This window comes from Emys orbicularis, chromosome 24 (genome assembly GCF_028017835.1).
Source record: "Emys orbicularis isolate rEmyOrb1 chromosome 24, rEmyOrb1.hap1, whole genome shotgun sequence".
NCBI classification, from domain to species: domain Eukaryota; kingdom Metazoa; phylum Chordata; order Testudines; family Emydidae; genus Emys; species Emys orbicularis.
The window spans coordinates 18,101,486-18,119,224 of NC_088706.1; the positions used below are offsets into that span (position 1 = coordinate 18,101,486).

The window sequence follows — 17,739 nt, forward strand, 5'->3', positions numbered from 1 at the left end:
TCCAAGGGAGAGGAGGCTCCCCAGAGTCCTGACTGGCTTTGTGGGGAGCAGTTCCAGAGCATCGCCCGGGGACTCCGTGACACTGGCGTGGGGACCCGTTCACCATGTCTTATGGGGACAGTGCGGCTCCCGCACGGCGGGGCAGGGTGGCTCCAGGGGGGATGGGGCAGCGCAGCGAAGATCCCAGTCACTCCCGCTGCCGGGCACACAGAGAAAACAGCTCCTGGCGGGGATGGGGGGGCGCTCGGCTGGGTGTGCAGAACTGCCCATGTCCCGCTGCCCACCCTGGCGAGAGCCAGTGGGGGTCCCGGCCCCAGGCTCCTGGCTGGGCCCAGCAGGCCCCCTGCAGTGACGCCCCTGCCCCCCGCGTTGTGTAACCCGGCAATGTGGGTCCCCTCCCCGGGCTCTCGGCCGGTTCCGCCCCGTGGGGCCAGGGCCTGACCCCCCTCCCCGCTCAGCGCACAGACCCCAGGGCGGCCGGTGCCCCCCACGGCCAGGCAGCTCCGAGCTGGGACAGCGGGGCGGGCAAGGGCCAGCCCAGCCCCTCGGCGGGAGAATAAAGACAGGCCCTGGGACAGACGGACACAGGCGGCACCTACGGCTTTATTCAGCGACGGGACGCGCTAGGGTCGCTCAGCGCAGCAGAGGGTGGGGGGCTCCCTGTGCGGCCCAGTGACCACGCCCCCCGTGGTATCTGGGGGCCCAGGCTGCCCCCCAGGGGTGGGAGACATGTGGGGGGGGGGGAGACCTTAAAGGATGCTGGGAAATTCTCAGGCTATGTCAGAAAAGGTGCAGAACCAGCATTGATTGGGGGAAGGGCAATAAATTAACGATGGTGGCTGGGGGGAGGGGAGCCCGGGGGGGGATCTCAGGTGGCAGAAGGAGCCCCCACGTGGGGCTTTCACAGGTGGTTTCTCAGGATGTGGGGTGCAGGGGTGGGGCCAGCAGGGGGGGTTTCTCAGGCCCCCCTGTGGCAAGGCTCCTCGGGGCTCATCCAGCTGTTGGTTCGCTCCTCGAAGGCGGGTTCCCCGCAGGGGGGCGGGGGTGTCGCTCTCCAGAGCTGGGGGTCTGCCTGCAACAGAGAGTCGGGGGGTCATGGGGGGGAACGGGCCCGACCTGGGCCCCTGCGCTGGGGGGACCCAGGCAGTCCAGGGTAACGGGGACCCAGGGTGGAGAGACAAATGGGGACCCAGCCCCTCCTGCACGGGACGACTGCTACCACAGCCATGGGGGGGCGGGAGGTGGGGGGGGCTCTTCCCCTCCCAGAGTCCTTTGTGGAGGCTCCCACGTGGTGCAGCCCGAGCAGGTGGCCCTGGGAGTGCTGGTGAGGGTGGAGAAGGGTCAGGGTTTGGGGTGCAGGGCACAGGGCGGAGGTGGGGCAGGGCAGGCGTGGGGGGGCCGGGGCAGGGAAGGCGTGGGGGGGGCGGGGCGGGGCAGGGCAGGTGTGTGTGGGGGGGCCGGGGGCATCAGTACCTCGCGCTCAGCGGTGCAGGTTCTCGTAGTCGGGCCCGTCGTCCTCGCTCTCCCGGTCGCTGGCGCCTGTGACAGGAGCCGGAGGGGGTGAGACGGGGCTTCCCCAGAACCGCCCCCCCGGCCCTCTCCACGAGGCTGTCCCAGAAACCCCCCCAAACCCCACCCTTGGGGCTCCCCAGAACCCCTTCGGCCCCCCGGGGCTTTCCCAGAACCGGCCCCCCGGCCCTCCCCATGGGGCTGTCCCAGAAACCCCCCCAAACCCCACCCTTGGGGCTCCCCAGAACCCCTTCGGCCCCCCGGGGCTTTCCCAGAACCGGCCCCCCGGCCCTCCCCACGGGGCTGTCCCAGAACTGCTCCAGCCCCCCCCCCCCCCCGTGCTCCCCAGAACTCCCCCCAGGCTCCTCACAATCCTCCCAGGCCCCACCCTCAGGGCTCCTCAGAACTGCCCCACACACGGGGCCTCCCCACAGCCCAGCCCCCTTGGGTGCTACTCATACACCTGGCTTGTAAGGAGGTTCCTGGGTCCCCAGCGAGGTGGGTTCCTGGGAGGACGGGTCCCCCAGGCTTGGGGACCCCCCCACTCATGATAGCGGGGGAGGGGCAGGTACCCCCCCAAACACACTCACCGTAGTGGGCGTCAGGGAGGCCGGATACAGGCTCTGGCATGTTGACGTACTCCAGGCTGTCAGCTGTGGGGAGCGATCGGGGGCAGTGAGCCACGGGGGGTGCAGGGGGACCCCCGACTGGGGATGGAGGAACTGCTCCAGGGGATCCCCGTGCACTGGCCCCTGGGGGGTTCAGTCCCCACTACCCCCCCCCATGCACTGGGATCCCGACCCGGCCCCTGGGGATCCCGGGGGGGGGGGTTCAGTCTCATCTCCTCCCCCCAACCCCTCCCCTGCTGCTCCTCCCCATGGGCCCTGCCCGGGAATCGCTCTCTTCCCCCCGTCAGCCCCAGTTCCAGGATCCCCCCTCCCTGAGCTGGGCCAGGCACGGACAGACAGACGGGGCTGGGGGTCCCGCACTCACCCAGCGACTCCCTCTGGGCCTCCGGCATGTTCTCGTACTCATCCCCCATTCCCACTGCCAGAGAGCGAGAGAAGGGGTCAGTGAGGGGGGAGGGCCTGCCCTCCAACTTCTCCCCACAGCAGGGACCTGGGAACCCCCCAGGCCCCACCCCCCAGGCTCCAATCCGGGACCCACCCAGAGATGTTCGGGTCGCCCCTCTCCCTATAGATTACACCTGGATCCCAATACAGCTGGGTGACTGGGGGCCGGGGACACACCCAAATGGGGCGCGAGGGATGAGATAGTGACCAGGGCAACAAGGGGTCAGTTGGCTGTTTCCCCCCTCCAGCGCAATGCCAGGGGGCAGAGAGTGGTTAATGCTGATTGCAGGGGACAGTGGAACTGCCTGACACTAGATCCACTCAAAAACGGTCCCGGGACAGTATGGGCCCAAGCCAAGGCTGGGGGACAGGTACCCAGAGTGGCCCTCTGCGGGGTCTCTGCTCCGGCCCTGTGGGAGATGGGTGGGCTGGGCGGTGGCCCCGACTCACCTGAGGACGCGCTGTCCCTGAGCTCTGGCCCCGAGGTGACCAGCTCCGTGGGGGACGTCTCAGTGACGCTGTCGGGAAGCACCTCACTGTAGGGGGTGGAATGGGAAGGGTGAGACTGGCCAGCCAGAGCATGCACCACACTCCTGCCTCTGACCCTGCCCCGACCCCCCCCATAGCAATAACCCCTGTGACACCCTGACACCCCCATATTCACCACTGTCATGTCACTAGGGTAGGTTTGTACAAAGTCTGCCTTGTGAGGTGTCATTCTAAAAGTCCTGATCTGCTAGATATTAATATTTCGTTAGATTGTATGTGCTATCGTCGTATGTGAAGTTATGAAGTTTGGCTGTGTATGTGTTACTGAAACACATTGTGAGGTTGAGAACACCCACAAGCAGTCTTTCAGGTACAACAACATTAATGGCTTGTTGAGGAAATGCACAAGCACAAGGATCACCCCAGGAACTGCGCACAATAGAATCACAGAATATCAGGGCTGGAAGGGACCTCAGGAGGTCATCTAGTCCAACCCCTTGCTCAAAGCAGGACCAACCCCAACTAAATCATCCCAGCCAGGGCTTTGTCAAGCCGGGCCTTAAAAACCTCTCAGGGATAGCACCACACAATGGGGACTGTCTGACCCAGGCCACAGCAAAAGAGCTTTCCAGCAAGTGGGGAGAAGATAGAAAAGGGGGAAATGACATCCTGGGGGGACCTCACCCCCCCCACAACGACACACCTGGAAACGCCTGAGGGGCAAGGACTGAACTGTGGGAAGTGATGGGCCCAGGCTAGAACGCTCTTTAGCCTGTGAATGAAAACCTGGGAAAGCCAAGGCAGCTTGTGCCTTAAGAGTCTGCCAGGCTGTTTATCACTCAGGGTGAGAATTTACTAATTTATATCCCACCTATCTCGTGTGTTAAGCTCAGTTTGCGGTTTTACTAAGGTAATCTGCCTTGATCTGTTTGCTATCCCTTATAATCACTTCACATCTATCCTTTGTGGTTAATAAACTTGTTTTTGTTTTCTCTAAACCAGTTTGTGGGATTCATAGCTGGGGGGCAGAAAGCTGCGCAGATCTTCCTCCACACTGAAGAGGGGGCGGATTTCAGGAGCTTGCGCTCTGCAGGTCTCTGGGCAGCGCCAGACGATACAATTTGGGGGTTACTCTTCAGAGGGGGTTTGCCCTTGAGTGCTGGGCAATCTCCGTGTCTGTGTCTGGCCCTATCTGTGTGTGGGCTGGAGGCGGCTTGAGGGCCTGGCTCAGCAGGGCAGGGTGAGGGAGCCCAGGCGGGTGGAACCGGGGGGCTCAGTGGGACCCCAGTACATCAGGTGGCCCCCCGGAAGGGGGGGCAACCTGTCACAACTCCCATCCATGACCTTTGACCCCCCAGGCTTGGACCCAGTGTCACGCCCAGTCCTGCCACCCCATGGGCTGTCCCCCCAGGCCTCCCCGGCCCATCTCCCCCCCCCCAGTCCGTCTCCCCCCTCTCATCTCCCTGCCCATCTTCCCCCAACAGCTCCTCCCCCACAGCCCGTACACGTAGCCGGGGGTGTAGATCTCGTTGTTATAGTCGTTGTCGTCGTCGTCGTCCCCACGGGGTCGCTCTGCAACCGAGACACGGGGGGGGGTTAGCATGGGGGGGCACCGGCTGCTCTGACCCCTTCTCTCCCTGCCCCTTCCCCTCCTGCCTGCCCCCCACCACCCCTCCCCCCTCCTGCCCCACCCTCTGCCCACCCCATCCCCTCCCACCACCCCATCCCTCGCATCGTCCTGCCCCCCAACCTGGCAGCGGTTCTGACACTGGCCCCTGCCCCCGCCACGCTTCCTGGGGGGGGGAGGGGTCCAGACTCACCCTCGTTCTCGTAGCTGGGGACGCTGTCTAGAGGGGGAGGGGAGAAAAAGGTGTCAGTCACCCCCAAAGACCAACGACCCCTCCTCCCCCTCCCCATATCTTTGCCTGTCACTCCCCCCTCCTCCATCCTCCCCATCCGTCTGTCTGTCCATCACTGATATCCCGGCCGTCCATCCCCCATCCCCCTGTCCCCCCGTCCGTCTGTCTGTCCATCACTGCTATCCCATCTGCCCGTCCCCCCAGCCGTCTGCCCATCCCCCGAACCGTCCATCCAGTCCCCATTTGCCCGTCCCCCTGTCTGTCTGTCTGTCCATCACGACTATCTCGTCCATCCCCCCCAGCCGTCTGTCCATCCCCCTGTCTGTCTCCCCGTGTTTCTGTCTGCACGTCCCCATTTCTCTCACCCCCCCCACTCACCGTTGTCGGTCTCTGTCCTGGTGAAGGAGACTTGGCGGCTCTGGGGCGCCTGTGGGGATCGCCTGAAATGGATGGGGGGCTGGATTAGGAGGGGCAGGCCAGGCCTGAGCTCCCCCAGCCAGCACACGGACACCCCTGCCATCCCCAACATGTCCTGCCCCATCCAGAGCACACGCCCACCATACCCCCGGACGGAGAGGAATTTTCTGTAAGATTTTGGGTGAATACGGTGTGTGCCTCAGTTTCCCTGGACGCTGCATTGTTCACTAGCGGGTGGGAAGGGCCCTGTGCTCTCTGCAGAGGCCCAGCGATGCAGGTGTGAGGGTTTGGGCCAGGTCCACGGAGCGTGTGTGAAGTCAATGGCAAATCTAATCACCGGGACGTTTGCTAACGATTGCCTGGCGCCCCCCACACCCGCAGGCAGCCAGCCAGGCGTGCCCCGCCGGGGAGTTCAGAGGACAGAGGAGCCAGGCGGGGCTGGTACGTGTTGGCTGGGGGGGCGGCTTGGCTGGGGGGGAGCCAGGGAGCGGACAGGGCTCAGAGCGGGAGCCAGGGGGTCTCTGCAGCGGGCTGGGCCGGGCTGGGCTTTAACCTGCTTCTCTCTGGGCTACCCGAGGGCTGTGCCCGGCCAGTCCCACAGGGGCCCGGCTGTGTCTGCAGCCGCTGCCTGGCCCCACAGGAGCTGGCGCTGGGGGCGACCCGTCTCCCTCGGGCTCCGACTCAGGGGGACTCGTGGGGCTCACCCTGGAGGAAGAGTGGGACCCCTGGGGTCTGTTCCAAAGCTGGGGGCTGTAGCCCCGACCCTGTGGCTCTGTGACACCAGCACACGCCCTGACACGCTCTGACATGCTTGCACCAACACACGCCCTGACTTATCCCTGCTGACACACCACAGCAAGGGGACTGCAGCGCTCCCCCCCGCCCCCAAAAGTGTCTGTGGGGCCCGGCCGGCACCCACCAGCCCAAGAGACTGGACCTGGGGCCGCCAAGGCCTGTGGGGTGGACTCATGGGGCACTGGGGGAGCCATGGGTTCTGGGCAGGGACCGGGGGCAAGCCCCATGGGGTGGAAGGATTGGGGGGAAGTCAGCGATGTACAGGAACTGCTCAGGGTGGGGGTGTCCTGGGGGTGGGGGGCAGGGCAAGAAGGGGGGGTTGCTGGGGTACTCACGGGATGGACAGGAACTGCTCAGCGGGCGGCACCGGTTGCTGTTTGATCTGGTTCCTGGAGGGATCTGGGGAGACAGGACAATGGCGTGACTGGGGGGCAGGGGGCGGGAAGATGGGGGTTCAGGGTGTGGAGGTGCAGTGGGGCACAGGGCCGGGGATGGGGGAGCAGGGAGTACAGGGTGGGGGTGGGGAATAGGGGATGGGTGCAGGGGATACGAGGGGTCACAGGGGTACAGGGTGGGGGTGGGGAATAGGGGATGGGGTGCAGGGGATACGAAGGGTCACAGGGGTACAGGGTGGGGGTGGGGAATAGGGGATGGGTGCAGGGGATACGAGGGATCACAGGGGTACAGGGTGGGGAATAGGGGATGGGGTGCAGGGGATACGAGGGGTCACAGGGGTACAGGGTGGGGAATAGGAGATGGGGTGCAGGGGATATGAGGGGTCACAGGGGTACAGAGTGGGGGTGGGGAATAGGGGATGGGTGTAGAGGATATGAAGGGTCACAGGGGTACAGGGTGGGGGTGGGGAATAGGGGATGGGTGCAGGGGATATGAGGGGTCACAGGGGTACAGGGTGGGGGTGGGGAATAGGGGATGGGTGCAGGGGATATGAGGGGTCACAGGGGTACAGGGTGGGGGTGGGGAATAGGGGATGGGGTGCAGGGGATACGAGGGGTCACAGGGGTTACGAGGGGTCACAGGGGTACAGGGTGGGGGTGGGAGTGGGGAATAGGGGATGGGATGCAGGGGATACGAGGGGTCACAGGGGTACAGGGTGGGGAATAGGGGATGGGGTACAGGGGATACGAGGGGTCACAGGGGTTCAGGGTGGGGGTGGGGAATAGGGGATGGGGTGCAGGGGAGACGAGGGGTCACAGAGGTACAGGGTGGGTAATAGGGGATGGGTGCAGGGGTCACAGGGGTACAGGGTGGGGAATAGGGGATGGGGTGCAGGGGATACGAGGGGTCACAGGGGTACAGGGTGGGGAATAGGAGATGGGGTGCAGGGGATATGAGGGATCACAGGGGTACAGGGTGGGGGTGGGGAATAGGGGATGGGTGTAGGGGATATGAAGGGTCACAGGGGTACAGGGTGGGGGTGGGGAATAGGGGATGGGTGCAGGGGATATGAGGGGTCACAGGGGTACAGGGTGGGGAATAGGGGATGGGGTGCAGGGGATACGAGGGGTCACAGGGGTACAGGGTGGGGGTGGGGAATAGGGGATGGGGTACAGGGGATACGAGGGGTCACAGGGGTTCAGGGTGGGGGTGGGGAATAGGGGATGGGGTGCAGGGGAGATGAGGGGTCACAGGGGTACAGGGTGGGGAATAGGGGATGGGTGCAGGGGATATGAGGGGTCTCAGGGGTACAGGGTGGGGGTGGGGAATAGGGGATGGGGTGCAGGGGATACGAGGGGTCACAGGGGTACAGGGTGGGGGTGGGGAATAGGGGATGGGTGCAGGGGATATGAGGGATCACAGGAGTACAGGGTGGGGGTGGGGAATAGGGGATGGGTGCAGGGGATATGAGGGGTCACAAGGGTACAGGGTGGGGGTGGGGAATAGGGGATGGGGTGCAGGGGATACGAGGGGTCACAGGGGTACAGGGTGGGGGTGGGGAATAGGGGATGGGTGCAGGGAATACGAGGGGTCACAGGGGTACAGGGTGGTGGTGGGACTGGGGAATAGGGGATGGGGTGCAGGGGATACGAGGGGTCACAGGGGTACAGGGTGGGGAATAGGGGATGGGGTACAGGGGATACGAGGAGTCACAGGGGTTCAGGGTGGGGGTGGGGAATAGGGGATGGGGTGCAGGGGAGATGAGGGGTCACAGGGGTACAGGGTGGGGAATAGGGGATGGGTGCAGGGGATATGAGGGGTCTCAGGGGTACAGGGTGGGGGTGGGGAATAGGGGATGGGGTGCAGGGGATACGAGGGGTCACAGGGGTACAGGGTGGGGGTGGGGAATAGGGGATGGGTGCAAGGAATACAAGGGGTCACAGGGGTACAGGGTGGGGTGCATGGGGGTACTCACAGTTGGCTCTGGTCAGCACCATGAAGCTGTTGGGGGGGACACAAGGTGGGGGTCTGTGGGGGGCAGAGGAGATGCCATTAGAGCCAGGCAAGGTCCCCCCTCAGCACCTGCCAGATACCCACAGGGAGCCCCCCTGCCCCTCCAAACTCACCCCAAGGGAGCCCCCCTATGCCCAGACTCCCCTGCCCCCTGGCCAATCCCAGCCCTTAACACCCCACCCCACTGCCCCGCCCTTCGTCCCTCCCCCGGGGACCCCAAGCCCCTGCCCGGCAGCTCCCTCGCTGTGCGACAGACAGACACGGGGACAGACGGACTCACTTGTACTCGTAGTCCCCGACCGCCTGGGCTCCGTGGGCTGGCGAGAGAGCAGGGCGCAGCATTAGGGGTGGGGGCAGGGGGGGTCCGTCCCACTCTGCTCCTGCGGGGGATGGGAGAGATTGAGGGGACAGGACCCCCCATGGTAGCCCAGCACGGGGGAGGGGGCTGGCGTGGGGTCTGGGGGGAAGCAGGGTGTATGTTGGGGGGGCTCAGGGGGGGAGGAACATGTGGGAGTTTCCCTGGGGGGAGCAGGGTGTTTGTGGGGGGGGCTCTGGGGAGGGCAGGGGTGGGGGTAAGGGGGTACCTGGGGGGGCAGAAAGGCATGGGGGGCAGGTGCTGGGTCCCCTTGTGCGTTGGGGTGAATGTCACGCTGCCCCCATGGCTGGAGCTGGGGCCGCCCATGTGCAGGCCCCCAGGCCCGGCCACGCTGGATGGGGGCGGGGGGGGGGGCGCTGGACTTACCAGGAGAGCCCGTGTCCCGGCAGCCGATGCAGAGAGCCGTGGCCAGCACCGCGGGGAGAACCAGCACGAAGGCCCAGAGCACCCCGGCCAGAGAGACGGCCTCCATCGCACCTGGGGGGGGAGAGAGGGGGTTAGGGGGGGCCTGGCCAGAGAGATGGCCTCCATCGCACCTGGGGGGGGGGAGAGAGGGGGTTGGGGGGGGCCCGGCCAGAGAGACGGCCTCCATCGCACCTGGGGGGGGAGAGAGGGGGTTAGGGGGGGCCCGGCCAGAGAGACGGCCTCCATCGCACCTGGGGGGGGGGGAGAGAGGGGGTTGGGGGGGGCCCGGCCAGAGAGACGGCCTCCATCGCACCTGGGGGGGGGGAGAGAGGGGGTTGGGGGGGGCCCGGCCAGAGAGACGGCCTCCATCGCACCTGGGGGGGGGGGGGGAGAGGGGGTTGGGGGGGGCCCGGCCAGAGAGACGGCCTCCATCGCACCTGGGAGGGGAGAGAGTGGGTTGGGGGGGCGCCAGCCAGAGAGACGGCCTCCATCGCACCTGGGGGGAGAGAGAGGGGGTTGGGGGGGGCCCGGCCAGAGAGACGGCCTCCATCGCACCTGGGGGGGGAGAGAGGGGGTTGGGGGGGGGCCGGCCAGAGAGACGGCCTCCATCGCACCTGGGGGGAGAGAGAGTGGGTTGGGGGGGCCCCGGCCAGAGAGACGGCCTCCATCGCACCTGGGGGGAGAGAGGGGGTTGGGGGGGGGATCCCAGCCAGAGAGACGGCCTCCATTGCACCTGGGGGTGTAGGGGAGGGGAGCCAGGACTCCTGGGTTTCTCTTCCCAGCTCAGGGAGTGGGTGTCACGGAGTGTGGGGGGACACCAGGCCCTGCGCCCCCGGCTTCCTGCGATTCACCATGACTCTCAGCCAGCCAGTAAAGCAGAAGGTTTATTTAGACGACAGGAACACAGTCCAAGACAGGTTTTGCAGGTACAGACAACAGGACCCCCCCAGTTAGGTCCATTTTGGGGTCCTAGGGCATCCCAGCCCCCTTGGGGGGTCAGAGTCCCATCTGGGCTCCCCTCCATTACACCAGCCAGCTCCTGACAACTCCAACTCCCTCCAGCGTCTCTCACCCAGCCTCCCCTGGCTCCTCCCCCTGCCTTTGTCCAGCTTCCCAGGCAGAGGTGTCACCTGGCTCCAACCCCCCTCCTGGGTTCTCACGTTACATGCTCAGGTATTCTCCCTCGGCCAGTCTCCCATCCCCCAATGCAGACTATCCTAGACACACTCCCCACTCAGCATTCACAGACCACATTAAGAACAGTCCCAGTTCGTCACATCTCCCCCCTTCGAGACCGAACTGAGCGGGGTCACTTTAGCCAGTGACCCGGGGAAGTTCGAACCTACCCCCGTTCCCATGGATGCCCCCGCATCCCTCCCATTTCTTGGTGAGAATTACACCAGGCCCCTCCAGTTTTACGCCCCCCCTTAGGTCGGGGGTGCTCGATGGCACTCGTAGTTCGCATGTGGGAAGGTTTATGGGGCCTGTGACTGCGGGTCACAACCAGTGCACCCTGGGGGTTGCTGGGCCAGTCCTCCAGGTCCCCCCCCCATCAACACCTCAGTGGGCAAATACGGGTGTACCCCCACATCCTTGGGGCCCTCCTTGGGCCCCCACTTCAGGTGTACCCTCGCCACAGGCACCTTGAATGGGGTCCCACCCACCCCCGTCAGGGTCAGGTAGGTGTTGGGCACCACCCGATCTGGGGCCACCACCTCGGGCAGGGCCAGCGTCACCTCTGCGCCCGTATCCCAGTATCCATTGACCTTCCTCCCATCCACCTCCAGGGGAACAAGGTACTCTCTCCGGAGGGACAGCCCCGCGCCCACCCTGTAAACCGAAAACCCTGAGTCCGGAGCATCCAGCCCCCCAGAGGAGCTGGCCTGGGCCACTCCTCCCTCCTGAGCCGTTGGGAAGCTGTCAGCCCCTCTTGCCTGGGCCGTTTTTTCCTTGTCCGGCTGGGCCTTTACCAAGTTGACCCTTTGTGGGTTTGGTCTGCTCAGTCTGTCCTTGAGCTTGGGGCAGTGGGTCCGTATGTGGCCTCTCTGGCCACAGTGATAGCAGCACATGTCCCGTGGGTCCCCTCGAGCGGGTCGGATGGCCCTGACGCTGGGTGTTCCCCTTGGGAGGGGGTTCGCCATGTTTCCCCTTTGGGAGGTCCCATGATGACTCTCTGTCTGCGTTGTGGCGGGCCTGTTCCTTTGGGACTCCTCCCTGTTATCCCAACTGGCCTGCGTGCTGCGGGTTCTCTGGCTTTTGGTCCATCAACCATCGCCTCAGGTCGGATGGGCACTGCTCATACACGTGCTCCAGTACGAATAGATCAAGCAGGTCCTCTTTAGCTTGGACCCCAGCTGCCCACTTGCGGGCATACCCCTGCGCCCGGTTGGCCAGTTGTAGGTATGTGACCTCACGGGTTTTACGCTGACTCCGGAACCTTTTCCGGTACATCTCAGGGGTCAGCCCAAACTCGCGGAGCAGGGCCTTTTTGAACAGTTCGTAGTCCCCTGTCTCCGCCCCTTTCAGTCGGCTGTACACCTCCCTGGCTGTGGGGTCCAGTGAGGGGATGAGAAACTGGAGACTGTCTGCAGGGTCAACCTGGAGCAGCTCGCAGGTATTCTCAAAGGCCGTCAGGAAGGTATCCATGTCCTCCCCCTCCTTACGCTGGGCCAGGAAGCACTTATCAAAGCTCTTTGCAGTCTTGGGTCTCCCCTCACTCACCGCAGCCGGGGCCTCACTGCTCCTCAGCCTGGCCAGTTCCAGCTCATGCTGACGCTGGTTCTCCTCATGCTGACGCTGTTTCTTTTTATGCTGACGCTGCTTTTTCCGTTCTTTTCGCTTCTGCTTCAGTTCTTGCTTCCTTAACTCAAGCTCGTCTCATTTTCCATTCATATTCCAGCCGCCTCTGCTCCAGGGACAGGGAGCTCTGCCGGGACGATCCCCTGCTGGCTGCCGGGGTCGGGGTGCCCTCGGTATTCGCTGGGCTTCCCCCAACCCCTCCCCTAGGTATAGGTAGGCAGGGTCTCGGGATGTCCTCGGCAGCAGTCTGACCCCCCCCCAGCCATGTCAGGCCCCGGGGCCCACGCTGCATCCGCCGGGCGGCTTCCCTCAGGCACAGGGCTCGGTTCATCCAAGCGATCCCTCTCCTCCAGCTGGGCAATGAGCTGTTCTTTGGTGGACCTCCCAATGCGCAGCCCCCTCTGCCTGCACAGCTCCACCAGGTCACTCTTGAGGCGTTTAGCATACATCCTCCTGCTGGCCACTCGCCGGCCTGTGCTCTCCGCTTTCCACCGTTCCAGGGGGACCCCTAGTGTGCCAGCCCCTCTTCAGGTCACCTCCTCTCTGCCAGGGTCGAGCTGCAGACTCCTCCGCCCCGGGACCGCTCGCTGCGACTCCCCGGGGGACCCTGTTACTGCAACAGTCCTTCTCTCTGGTCACACACTCCCAGGGGTTAATCACCCCCTGAACCGTCTCTCTCTGACTCTTCAGCCCACCTGGTCCCCGTCGATCCCCCTTCATTTTACTGCTCCCCAGTCACTTATTGCAGGAAGCGCCATCCACGGGGCGCAGTAGATCCCACTGCTGCCACCAGTTGTCACAGAGTGTGGGGGGACACAAGGCCCTGCACCCCCAGCTTCCTGCGATTTACCATGACTCTCAGCCAGCCAGTAAAGCATTTAAAGACCACCTTAAGAACAGTCCCAGTTCGTCACAGTGGGGTTTAGTATTTAGGGGAGGGGCGGGGAACCCCAACTTCTGGGTTCTCTCCCAGACTCTGGGAGGGGAGTGGGGCCTGGTGGGTTAGAGCAGGGTGGGCGAGTCTGGGAGCCAGGACTCATAGAAGATCAGGGTTGGAAGGGACCTCAAGAGGTATCTAGTCCAACCCCCTGCTCAAAGCAGGACCAACCCCAACTAAATCATCCCAGCCAGGGCTTTGTCAAGCTTGACCTTAAAAACCTCTAAGGAAGGAGATTCCACCACCTCCCTAGGTAACCCATTCCAGTGCTTCACCACCCTCCCAGTGAAATAGTGTTTCCTAATATCCAACCTAAACATCCCCCACTGCAACTTGAGACCTTTGCTCCTTGTTCTGTCATCTGCCACCACTGAGAACAGCCGAGCTCCATCCTCTTTGGAACCCCCTTTCTGGTAGTTGAAAGCAGCTATCAAATCCCCCCTCATTCTTCTCTTCTGCAGACTAAACAACCCCAGTTCCCTCAGCCTCTCCTCATAAGTCATGTGCTCCAGCCCCCTAATCATTTTTGTTGCCCTCCGCTGGACTCTTTCCAATTTTTTCACGTCCTTCTTGTAGAGTGGGGCCCAAAACTGGACACAATACTCCAGATGAGGCCTCACCAATGCCGAACAGAGGGGAATGATCACGTCCCTCAATCTGCTGGCAATGCCCCTACTTATACAGCCCAAAATGCCGTTAGCCTTCTTGGCAACAAGGGCACACTGTCAACTCATATCCAGCTTCTCCTCCACTGTGACCCCTAGGTCCTTTTCTGCAGAACTGCTGCCTAGCCCCTCGGTCCCTAGTCTGCAGCAGTGCCTGGGATCTCTCCAGATTCCTGGGTTCTCTCCCCGGCTCTGGGAGGGGGGTGCGGGCTGGTGGGTTAGAGCAGGGGCTGGGAGCCAGGACTCCTGGGTTCCATCCCTGGCTCTGCTGCTGCCCGGCTGTGTGATCTGCACCAGGCCCTCGGCCCTTGAGCCTGGCATCGCTGAGCCCGTCTCTCGCGGGGTCTGTGCAGCGCCCAGCGCGCCGGGTCCCAGGCTTGGCTGATGGTGGGACCGGATCCTGCCGGTTCCTGGGGGGGGCGAGGCTGAGTCACCGGGGTGGGGGAGGCCGGATCTGCTGCTGCAGCAGGTGGGTGGAGGGAGCGGGGCTGCTGGCTCAGGCGCCGCTCGGCTCCGTCTCTGCAGCTGCGGTTTCCACCCCAGCGGCGCCCGGCTCTCGCTGCAGCTGCCGCCCCCGGGGAGCCTCGGCTGGGGCCTGCACCAAGCTCCCGGCAAAGCAGCCGCAGCGGGGCCCAGCTCACACGCAGGCCAGGCCCCTGCGCCAGAGACCCCGTGGTGCGCCAGGCTCCCGCTGCCCCAGCCATCTGCACCATCCCCACACACGCCAGAGTCACACCTCTCTTATTGTCCCTCATTATAGTAGGACCTACCCAAACTCCCTGGGCTCTGCCCAGTCGCTCCTCCCCCACTGCCCAGATCAAAGGCCCATGAGTTCAGGTGCTGCCCAGACACAGAGGAAGAGACAGTCCCAGCCCCACAGCGCTCGCAGCCCAAACACACAAAGGGTGAGAAAGGAAACTGACGCTCCGCTGGGGGCAGGGACCAGCCCCAAGTCACACAGATAGAACCCAGGAGTCCTGGCTCCCAGCCGGGCCCCAATCCCCTCCCAGAGCTAGGGAGAGAACCCAGGAGTCCTGGCTCCCAGCCCCCCCTGCTCTAACCCACCAGCCCCCACTCCCCTCCCAGAGCCGGGGAAAGAACCCAGGAGTCCTGGTTCCCAGGCCCCCCCCCACTCCCCTCCCAGAGCAGGGGAGAGAACCCAGGAGTCCTGGCTCCCAGCCCCCCCTGCTCTAACCCACCAGTCCCCAGTCCCCTCCCAGAGCTGGGGAGAGAACCCAGGAGTCCTGACCCCCAGCCCCTCCTACTCTACCCACTAGACCCCCCACCCCCGAACCACGACAGAACCCGGAGTCCTGGCTCCCAGTCACGACCCCCATCCTGCGCCTGTCCCAGTCCCCATGCGTCAGAGGGGCACAGCCCCACACAGGGCTGGACACGTCTCCCCGGCAGGCCCCCATCCAGGCCAGCCCCTGCCAGTGCCGCTCCTGCAAACAGGCCCTGGCCGGGCAGCCTGAGCCCTGGAGCGTGGCCAAGGGGCGACCACAAACCACCGGGTCGGTTAGGGGCGGAAACCGGCAGCGCTTGGGAACTCACTCGAGAGGAACCTGGGGGGGGGGTAGGGGAGCTGGAGAACAAGATGGGGGGGACCCTCATCAAGGTCAGGATTCAGGGGCACCAGCAGGAGTAGGGTGGGGAGCCCAGGGCTGACGGGGTCACTGGAGAGGTGGGGGGGAAGTGGGGGAGCACAGGGCTAACGGGGGCTGTGGGTCGGGGTTGAGGGGCACTGGAGGGGGGGCAGTAGGGGAGCCCAGGGCTAATGGGGGCTGTGGCTCAGGGTTGAGGGGTACTGGAGAGGTGGGGGGGCAGGGGGGAGCCCAGGGCTAACAGGGGCTGTGGGTCGGGGTTGAGGGGCAGTGGAGAGGTGGGGGGGAAGTGGGGGAGCCCAGGGCTAATGGGGGTTGTGGGTCGGGGTTGAGGGGCACCGGAGAGGTGGGGGGCAGCAGAGGAGCCCAGGGCTAATGGGGGTGTGGGTCAGGGTTGAGGGGTACTGAAGACGTGGGGGCAGGGGGGAGCCCAGGGCTAACAGGGGCTGTGGGTCGGGGTTCAGGGGCAGTGGAGAGGTGTGGGGGGAGCCCAGGGCTAACGAGGGCTGTGGATCAGGGTTGAGGGGTACTGGAGAGGTGGGGGGGAGCAGTGGGGGAGCCCAGGGCTAATGGGGGTTGTGGGTCGGGGTTGAGGGGCACCGGAGAGGTGGGGGGGGCAGCGGAGCTCAGGGTTAATGGGGGTGTGGGTCAGGGTTGAGGGGTACTGGAGAGGTGGGGGGCAGGGGGGAGCCCAGGGCTAACAGGGGCTGTTGGTCGGGGTTGAGGGGCAGTGGAGAGGTGTGGGGGGAGCCCAGGGCTAATGAGGGCTGTGGATCAGGGTTGAGGGGTACTGGAGAGGTGGGGGGGGAGCAGTGGGGGAGCCCAGGGCGAACGGGGGCTGTGGGTCAGGGTTGAGGGGCAGTGGAGAGGTGGGGGGGAGTGGGGGAGCCCAGGGCTAATGGGGGTTGTGGGGCACCGGAGAGTTGGGGGGGCAGCGGAGGAGCTCAGGACTAATGGGGGTGTGGGTCAGGGTTGAGGGGTACTGGAGAGGTGGGGGGCAGGGGGGAGCCCAGGGCTAACAGGGGCTGTGGGTCGGGGTTCAGGGGCAGTGGAGAGGTGTGGGGGGAGCCCAGGGCTAACGAGGGCTGTGGATCGGGGTTGAGGGATACTGGAGAGGTGGGGGGGAGCAGTGGGGGAGGCCAGGGCTAACGAGGGCTGTGGATCGGGGTTGAGGGGTACTGGAGAAGTAGGGGGAGCAGTGGGGGAGCCCAGGGCTAATGGGGGTGTGGGTCAGGGTTGAGGGGTACTGGAGAGGTGGGGGGCAGGGGGGAGGCCAGGGCTAACAAGGGCTGTGGATCGGGGTTGAGGGGTACTGGAGAAGTGGGGGGAGCAGTGGGGGAGCCCAGGGCTAATGGGGGTTGTGGGTCAGGGTTGAGGGACACCGGATAGGTGGGGGAGCAGCAGGGGAGCCCAGGGCTAACGGTGGGTTGGGGTTGAGGGCCCCCAGCCCCACGGCGCAGTTGAGTGACCAGCCGGCTCCGCGTGGGCCCTGGCCGCATGCTCGCGCTGCCCGTCCCGGCCTGAGGGGGACGCTGTGCCCGCACCAACGCCCCGCGGATGGAGCTCGCGCTCGAGGCAGCAAAACAGGAAAAGCCGAGATGGTATCGGGGGGCGCGGCACACCCTGGAGACGCTGCCCCCCAGTGCCCAGCCCCACCATGCCCCACGGCGACATCTGCTCCGGGCAGCCCCCTAGGGTCACCACTGGCCCCTTCGTGACCTCATCTGCGAACCCCAGCGGGCCCCAGAGGGGAGATGCCTGGTCCAGGCCCCGTCTCCGGCCAGCGCCCAAGGCCCCCACTGAGCCTCGCCCCCACCTCCGTCCCTGCAGGGGTCACAGGCACAAGCCCTGGCTGGAGGGCCACAGCCCCCCGTCTCCGGGAGTGGCCGCGCGGGGTCCAGGGAATAGCGCCGTGGGTCTGGGCCAGGCACTGGAGATTTGGGGGAGCTGAGAGGCCCCCCACTCCCACTCCCCCCAGGAGAAGGGGGGGGATTTCACAGGCAGGGGGCCAAGCAGAGTCTGGCTCAGCCCCACAGGACAGGCTGGAGACCCCCCAGTCCAGGGCCCTCGCCCGGCCCCCGAGAGGGCCCCAGCCCCGAATCCAGCGCACAATAGGGTCACCCAGATGGCAGGCTGATGCTAGCAGCTGGGGGCGGAGGGGAGCGTCCGTGCATCTGGCCAGCCCCGGGGGACAGACGCCACGTCCGGCTTCCTGTGGCTGCAGCCGGGTGGGGGGGGGGGGCCGGCACCTACCTGGGCCGTGGCGCGTCCGGCGCTGGCTCCTCCGGCGCTGCCACCCACGCCGCGCTGCTCGCGCTCTCCCCCCGGCAGGAAGCTGTGGCGGGCAATGAGCTCCCGGCAGGAAGTCGTAGCGCTGAGTGAGCGGCAGGTGTGCGAGGTTC

At 65.2% G+C, this 17,739-nt stretch overlaps 1 protein-coding gene across 1 annotated transcript; it reads right to left on the reverse strand.

The window, feature by feature from the left end:
* Positions 1-1,480: 1,480 nt before the first annotated feature.
* On the reverse strand, positions 1,481-17,632 carry LAT (linker for activation of T cells). Its single transcript, XM_065422143.1, has 12 exons — positions 17,591-17,632; positions 9,294-9,404; positions 8,832-8,931; positions 8,514-8,566; positions 6,478-6,541; positions 5,309-5,370; positions 4,892-4,918; positions 4,577-4,643; positions 3,033-3,118; positions 2,503-2,556; positions 2,100-2,162; positions 1,481-1,539 (listed from the first exon to the last, which is right to left on the reverse strand). Exons 2-12 carry the CDS (start codon positions 9,397-9,399, stop codon positions 1,481-1,483), a joined length of 741 nt encoding a protein of 246 aa, XP_065278215.1. The 5' UTR covers positions 9,400-9,404; positions 17,591-17,632.
* Positions 17,633-17,739: the final 107 nt, after the last annotated feature.

Bases quoted from the DNA above. Each gene is read 5' to 3' on its own strand.
- LAT (XM_065422143.1), bottom strand. From the start codon at position 9,399: ATGGAGGCCGTCTCTCTGGCCGGGGTGCTCTGGGCCTTCGTGCTGGTT. The intron at 2,557-3,032 runs GTGAGTCGGGGC...GCTCTCTGGCAG, and splicing joins CAGGGACAGCGCGTCCTCAG to TGGGAATGGGGGATGAGTAC. The intron at 1,540-2,099 runs GTGAGTGTGTTT...CTCCTGTCACAG, and splicing joins CCTCCCTGACGCCCACTACG to GCGCCAGCGACCGGGAGAGC.